Source organism: Octopus bimaculoides, chromosome 3 (assembly GCF_001194135.2).
Source record: "Octopus bimaculoides isolate UCB-OBI-ISO-001 chromosome 3, ASM119413v2, whole genome shotgun sequence".
NCBI lineage: Eukaryota > Metazoa > Mollusca > Cephalopoda > Octopoda > Octopodidae > Octopus > Octopus bimaculoides.
Genome location: NC_068983.1, coordinates 167,438,741 through 167,446,540, shown reverse-complemented (window position 1 = coordinate 167,446,540; position 7,800 = coordinate 167,438,741). Strand labels below are relative to the sequence as shown.

General features: G+C 37.9%; 2 protein-coding genes across 3 annotated transcripts in view; one reads left to right on the top strand and one right to left on the bottom strand.

The window, feature by feature from the left end:
* LOC106874685 (60S ribosomal protein L13a) overlaps window positions 1–2,597 on the bottom strand; it is a 10,311-nt gene extending 7,714 nt beyond the window's left edge. Inside the window, exons 1-3 of one of the 2 annotated variants that reach the window (XM_014922494.2) lie at window positions 2,518–2,597; window positions 1,602–1,674; window positions 1,117–1,182 (exon numbers count right to left, since the gene is read on the bottom strand). In XM_014922494.2, coding sequence (XP_014777980.1) covers window positions 1,117–1,182; window positions 1,602–1,674; window positions 2,518–2,535 — 157 coding nt within the window. In that variant the 5' untranslated portion in view covers window positions 2,536–2,597. Of the gene's footprint in view, window positions 1–1,116; window positions 1,248–1,601; window positions 1,675–2,517 lie in introns of those variants that run through there. The other variant, XM_052966681.1, reaches the window with a different exon arrangement.
* A 48-nt stretch (window positions 2,598–2,645) lies between these two features.
* Window positions 2,646–5,467, top strand: LOC106874661 (splicing factor 3A subunit 1). The gene has a single exon (XM_014922462.2). It carries the CDS (start codon window positions 2,740–2,742, stop codon window positions 5,149–5,151), a length of 2,412 nt encoding a protein of 803 aa, XP_014777948.1. The 5' UTR covers window positions 2,646–2,739; the 3' UTR covers window positions 5,152–5,467.
* Window positions 5,468–7,800: the final 2,333 nt, after the last annotated feature.

Here is a 7,800-nt window from a genome sequence, read left to right as displayed (position 1 = left end):
TTAGTGTTGCCTGTCATAAGGGTAAATTTGGAATTATACTCTTGCCACCATAGGTAATCTTACATAATCATAACATACAATTATAATTTAATTTTTACAAAATGAAATACCCGTTTTCAAAAGAAAACCATCACCTTCAAATAAAATAAATTTCTCATAACTACTCATTTACTCCCTCTCATCCTCCTGTCTAGATTCTTTCTGCATACACTGTTTTTTTACTCATTGCCTGCCATCAAGCTTAGTATGTGCGCTCTCTGTATATCTCTTTTACTCACTCAGTAAAGTGCGACAAGAGCTATCAATCATTCCGAATTTATATCAGCTCCTATTAAGGAGATCATAATGGGCAAAAATCTATTTCAACAAATACCTTATCTGTCTGGATAAAAAATAATTAGGTGACCGATCATTCATATGTGGTAAAGAGAGGAGACGCTCGTGTCATTTTAGGGGGCTCGTTTTGCTGGAATTTATTATGTTAAGATGAAATCAACAGTAGAACCTTAAAACTATCTTGAAATTTATAGAGATAAGATATTTCACATCCTAGCATCAAGTAAATAATGAACCACTGAACCACGAGGCCTTAGACTTGTGTGGCAAATACAACCCTCTCCATTAATGATCGACTGAACAAGGACAAAGAACAGAAACAAAATGATATTTGTGAAGTCTCCATAGTGCCAGAATTGTGGCAATTCTTGTTACAAAAAAAAAAATTTTTAATCTGTAATTAATTTTACTAACACACAAGGCAGTGCACCAGCATGGCCACAGTCCAATAACTGAAACAAATAAAAGATAAAGCTGAGGGATTTGGGAGACCCATGGTGCAACAAAAGAAAAGGGCTGTACATTCCATGACCAAAGATGCCGAAAAGGTACTGGGTAACTTTGAATAAAAAAAAAGGAACAGTTTGATGGTTTGCTGCTGCTGGAATGAAAGCCGGGACTCAACCCCGGCTAGGTCAATGGGGATCCGATATTGAATGTCTCGAAATCCCGCAAGTAATATCAGTGAGGACGCATCCAAAGCATTCGTGAGATGTATCCTGCAACAACGTTAGTAAATAAAATGCATAATAAATTGTACGAAATTAATAAAATACTTACTTTTATTTCTGTGGAAATGGCCTGAAATATTGATACCTTCGCACCGGACAATTACCATTCTTTGTCCTAAAATATCCAAGTAGAAAACTTTCCGTAAGAAAAACTCTGCGGGATATCAAAAATTTCTACAACTGGAGGTTTCCAAAAAAAAAAAAAAAAAACATTACTAAAACGAAATGCTACTTTTTTTTTTTTACCATTCATCCCTCGCATTACGAATACAAACAACGCTCTCCTGAAAATGCCGCTAATGTGAAACCCATCTCCCTCGAAATATGAAAGTGCGTTTCGCATTACGAAAATTCACGTTACGGCAAGAGTTTTCAAAAACGCAAACCCGTGATTTAATGGACTAGGCCTTTTAATTTTCAGTAATTTGTCTTGAATCAAGTCATTGTAACAAACGGCTTTAGGAGATATTATCCTTAGAAAGGAAAATATCACATTTTAAAGTAAAATGATTAGGAACAGTGCCTTCTACTCACCTTGCAAAAGACTTTTCGCTACGACTGCTGACAAACGCCCCAAAAGATGCCCACTGGCATCGATTACGATGGGCTGAAGAAAAGAAAAATAAATCTTACGATACAACCACAAGTATTTTTAAAGACTTTCTACGATGATGGACTTCTCACGTTAAGAGATTGACAGACCAGGACAAAAAAAATAAATTATCCAATTTCGAGAAAATTGTGATAATCCATATCAGTAGAAAAGACAATTAACAATATAATTAGTAAAATATAAAGCAACAATGTTTTAAAAGTATTTAATAGTCACACGCCTCTACGAGGTTTATTAAATGACGGCGGGATAGGATTTCTATTAATTTTAGAAAAAATATATAATCCTTTCTGCTTCTTTTTAAAATAAGCATCCTTGAAATATGTCTTAAAATTTTGAAAACTCGGCTTAAATAAAGCTTATAATAATTTAATACTGAAATGGTTTGCAATAAAACCGAAATCAGACGTTATTCTACTTCTGAATGAACGATGGTGAAGTGAAGCACATGTAGTAATTCTTAAAATCATATTAAAGTGTTTTATAAAATAGCTACAAGGGAAGGGAAAAGTTACAAAAATGAGAATGATCTCGTTATAGAGAGACGAAAGCACTTTAGTAATTCAGAAACAATTTAATAGTTGCATGAAAAAGAGGAAAAAATCGTAGACATGTGTTCACGTGGATTTCAGCCATCTTTACAAAGATTTGGCAAACAGCTAACGACTGAAGCCGTTTAAAGCAAGATTTACTGTAATTAGCAAAGAGGATTTCATAATATGACCTTCTTAAATGGTTCTGTATAATGAATCAGAGCTAACCATCGAAATTTTAAGAAGAAAATTGTCTGTAAAATTTGTCTTATACAAGTAAGTATTGAGCAGCTTAAAAACAAACCTGACGTTGGAACACCATGATGGCAGGGAAAGAGAGTGATTCGGGGCTTACAGTTGAGAAAACACGGGCTCGGCGGAAGTTATATACTGCCGTCTACAGGAAATTCTGAAGTATACAAGGGAGGTAATTGTATTAAACCAGTCTCGCCATTTTGTTTGGTGTTTATCGACGTCTTTAAATAAAATAGGAAATTGTTTTCTTGTTTAGTATTTTGTGACCAAAATGGCTCCAGCCGTGGAAGCAGAAGGCTTACCGCTTCCAGACTCAGTACCTGGACCGGAGGAGAAATCTGAAGAAGAAAAAACTTATACACGTCCTGTAATCGGTATTATCTATCCTCCACCAGAAGTGAGAAACATTGTTGACAAGACTGCAAGTTTTGTGGCACGAAATGGACCTGAATTCGAAAGTCGGATCAGACAAAACGAGGTAAATAACCCAAAGTTTAACTTTTTGAATCCTGCCGATCCCTACCATGCATACTATCAGCATAAAGTTAAAGAATTCAAAGATGGCAAAGGCCAAGAGCCGACTGTTAGTAAGATTATTACTGCGGCGATGGCCCTGAAGCCTATGAGCGAACCTATAAAAAATATAGAACCAATTATCCCTAATGAACCTCCTGCGGAGTTTGAATTTACTGCTGATCCTCCATCGATCTCGGCTTTTGATCTGGATGTCGTGAAGTTAACCGCTCAATTTGTGGCCCGTAACGGTCGTCAGTTTTTAACAAACCTAATGAATCGTGAACAGAGGAATTACCAATTTGATTTCCTCAGACCGCAACATAGTCTTTTCAATTATTTTACTAAACTAGTTGAACAATATACCAAAATTTTAATTCCACCCAAAGACCTTGGCAACAAGCTGAAGAAAGAGTCTCAAGTCAGCAAACACATTTTAGAACAAGTCAAATATCGTGTTGAGTGGGCCAAGTACCAAGAACGGGAGCGACGGAAAGAGGAAGATGCTTTGGAAAAAGAACGTATAGCTTATGCCCAGATTGATTGGCATGATTTTGTGGTGGTGGAAACCGTTGATTTCCAAGCAAGTGAGGTGGGCAATCTCCCTTCTCCGACAACCCCGGAAGAAGTTGGGGCTCGTGTCATCCAACAGGAACGTTACGAAAAAGGAGAGAACACCAACGACGTTGCGATGGAAGTGGAATCAGATGAAGAGGATAGCGATGACATAATTCTAGATAAAGGGGGTAAATCACAAAAAGATGTTCATGATAAAAACAAGCATTCTTCTATTATTCCTCCTCCACTACCCATACCTCCGCAGTTACGTCCTCCTCCACCTTCTGACAATAACCAGGTGCTGGACATGGACGAAGGTTCAGATGACGATGAGATGGACGAAGAAAGAAAAATAGAAAAGGTGACCACTCCTCAACCTCCGCCGCCGCCGCCGCCGCCGAGTGACATTCCTCAACCCCCACCTCCTTTACCACCAACCCCTGATCAAGTTATCGTACGTAAGGATTACAACCCTAAGGCCCGAACAATCAGCACAGAACCCAATCCTGACTCTTTCATGGTGTCTCCGATCACCGGTGAAAAAATTCCTACTCATAAAGTCCCTGAACACATGCGAATTGGTTTGCTTGACCGCAAGTGGATTGAAGAACGCAATCGTTCAATTGCTGAAAAGCGAGAGCAAGAAGAAGTTTATGCTCCTGGTTTGGCCATTGGTAGCAGTTTGAGGCAACTGGCTGAACGCCGTACTGATATTTTCGGTATTGGTGCTGAAGAAACTCAGATTGGTAAAAAGATCGGGGAAGAAGAGAAAAAAGAGAAGAAAGTCGTTTGGGATGGACACACAGCTTCGATGGAGAAAGTAACACAGAAAGCTCGAGAGAATATCACCATTGAAGAACAGATTGCTGTTATTCATAAAGTGAAGGGTTTAGTACCTGATGAAGAGAAGGAGAAAATTGGTCCAGCCATGCCCAAACCATCAAAACCAATACATCCACCTATGCAACACCCAATACCCAAACCAATGCCACCAGCACCTATATCTACCACTACTATTTCTCCAAATATTATGAAGATACAGCCCCCACCACCACCTCCTGTACAACCAGCACCTCCGATGCCACCAATGCCCCGTCCCCCCGTGCCTCAGAGTATGGTGATTCTTCCACCTCGACCACCACCAACTGCACTTGGAAATGTCTTGGGCATTTCACAACGTCCCCCACAACCACCGGTGCCACAACTACCAGTTTCAACATCAGATTTCAGTGTTCCTCCCCCACCACCAAAGGAAGATGATCAACCAACCCAATCAAAGCGACAGAAAACTGAAGAATCTCTCGTTTCAGAAGAAGAATATTTGCGAACACACAAGAACCCAATTTTGGTCAAGGTTTTGGTGCCAAACGTTCCAGATAAACCTGAATGGAATCTCAATGGTCAAGTGCTGAACTTTACTTTACCACTTACTGATTCAGTGTCTGTAATTAAAGCGAAACTTAACGAAGCACTCAGTATTCCTGCTGGTAAGCAGAAATTACAGTATGAAGGTATCTTTGTCAAAGATTCCAACACTTTGGCCTTTTACAATCTTCCCCATGGAGCAAGTATCAACTTGCAACTCAAAGAAAGAGGTGGTCGGAAGAAGTAAAACCTCTCGTTGCACATTTATATTTCTTTTGACCCAATGTTGTTTAACAAAACAATAAGGAATGATTTTTTTAAAATTTTATTTCTGTAAAAAATTGAAGTTCATAAGACAGCTAAGTCATGGCAACAGGATGTTAGCCTTCATTTTTTAAAGACATTCCAAAAAGATTTTCTTTTATAGTTTCAGATAAAGACTTTGGAATTGAATTGCTAAATGGCATTTGAAGATACACACATACATGCTGTGTGTATATTTGCATTATTTTTATCATATCCTGTACATAAAATGTGAAATATATCATTGAATATCTGCAATACTTCTTGTGTTATTTTGATTACTCTACATATTAAAGATCTGATTATTCATTTTGTACTCTCACTCAATGGTAACAATGTAAAAATCTAAGAGAGCTTGGTTACTTTCAGTTTCTGTCCATCAAATCCACTCACAAGGCTTTCGATGGCCAAGGAATATAGCAGACGACCCTTGACCTAGGTGTCATATAGTGGAAATAAACTCAAAACCACTTGGTGGAGAAATGAACTTCACACAGTCTTTTGTTTGAATCCTGTCAAAGGCTCCGATCCATGCTTGGATGGGAAACTGATTTTAAATGATGATGATGATAAAATATATTCCTTTGATGAGGCAGTATGCTTCATAATATTAGTTTTAGGTCTTGGATTGTGGCTGTTAGAAACTTGGAGACTTTTTAGTTAATCATAGCAGTCCCTGTACCCCTTTCAAACTGTTCGCTTATTTTATGATTGACTCAACACAAGTCTAATTGGTGAGATTGTTTCATTGAAACACACATCATTGTTTAACATACATTTTCCATGCTGGCATAGGTTGGACAGTTTGACAGGAGCAGCACCAGGTTCCATGGTTTGTACAGCTTCATGCCCTTCCTAACACCAACCACTTTACAGAGTGTACTGGGTACTTTTTACTCTTGGCACCAGCACTGACAGAGTCACTAAACCTCACCACCTCAATTGGGTGGGTGAGTAGGATTGAGGGGCTGTGGCTTTACACACGCACACACATGGAGGCACATGGTGTTGTGCTTACAATTGCAAGACTGGTGTTGATTCCTAAACCAGTATTGCATTGTGTTGTTGAGCAAAGCCCTTCACATTGCTCCTGCCCACTGTGATGTGTTAGCTTTTCATTCAGTGTCAATGTTGGCTTGCTTGCCAAGCCAGTCAGATGACGTCATTCCAAAGCTACAATAAGGCAAGGGAAAACTGATTATGTATACACTTGGTGCACAGAGATAGCTATGCACAAGAAGCCTGTCGTGTGTTTGTCTCCTTGTTTTGACAGTTGTAAACAAGTGTCCCTGTCATACAAGCAGTATCATTTCAAATATTCTGCAAAAACATGTGTGGTCATGCTTGGAAACAGGTGAGGGTTGTTGGCAGGAAGGGCATCTGACCACAGAAAACCTCTGGATGTTACAACAATGATTGGAGGACATCCCACCAAAGAATTCTGCTTCAAGAAGTTTTGTTCAACCCATGCCAGCATGTAAAAAAGTCAGTGTTAAAATAATGATGGTGAGTATTGTGACTTGGGTAAAACATGGGTTATTGGGTCTGTGATGGTTTATTTCTGATATTTGTCCTCTTGAAGTCAGACTGAAAAGCCCCATTATGCCTGATAGTATTTAAGTTCTAAATATGAAGGGACAGAATACAATTTAGTCTCTTGTATTACTTTCTCTGTCAACTCCCTGCTCTTGAAGACAAAATATAAACTTAACTAGAGTGCTGCTACCTATCAAATGACCAATAACTTTGGAAATGCACTTTTGCAATTATAGGTAACGTCAAGAAATATGGCAGACATACAATAATTATAATTTAACTTTTATCAAATTCTTGGGGCTTATGCAAAATGAGATGAAATGAATAATAATTTTCAAAAGATAAGTATTTATTACCTTAAAATAAATTTAAATAAAGCAAATTTCTCATTTGTCTAATCACAATCTGCTCCTTGAAAAATCTTATCTTTTACTTGTTTCAGTCATTAGACTGCAGCCATGCTGGGGCACTACCTCAAAGAGTTTCTTGTCAAATAAATCAACCCCATTACTTAATTTTTTTTTTAAAGTCAAATACTTATTCTATCCTTCTCTTTTGTCAAACCACTAAGTTACAGGGACAAGCACAAAAGAATGTTTTGTTTTTTTTCGAAAAGTTACATGACACTCGTTCTACACCTCTTATGTTAACTCTCTGTATTTCTCTTTTACTCCCTCTCTCTCTCTTATATATATATATACATACACACACACACACACACAATGCAAAGCCTGACTGGAGAAATCAGTCAACTGGCCAACACATAAAAATGGGCTCAAAAAAGTTAGATCTCAGTTCTCTCCCTTTATGTATTCATTAATTTAGTTGTGTTTGTGCTGACATTAAACTAGTAGAGATAATTACCAGCATTTATATATTTCTAAAACATACCCAAATTTTTTTCTTGATGCCTTTTTATTTGTGCAGTCAGTCATCACTCATTTTATGTCCATTTTCCCATGGCTGTCTCTGTTAGGCATATATTGAAGCATTGGTTTTGCAATTAAATACCTTCATGTTGCTAAAGTTTATCCGTTTTTGTTTTGTTTTGTTTAAT

Excerpts from the sequence above, each read along its gene's own strand:
- LOC106874661 (XM_014922462.2), top strand. The coding sequence starts at position 2,740 with ATGGCTCCAGCCGTGGAAGCAGAAGGCTTACCGCTTCCAGACTCAGTA.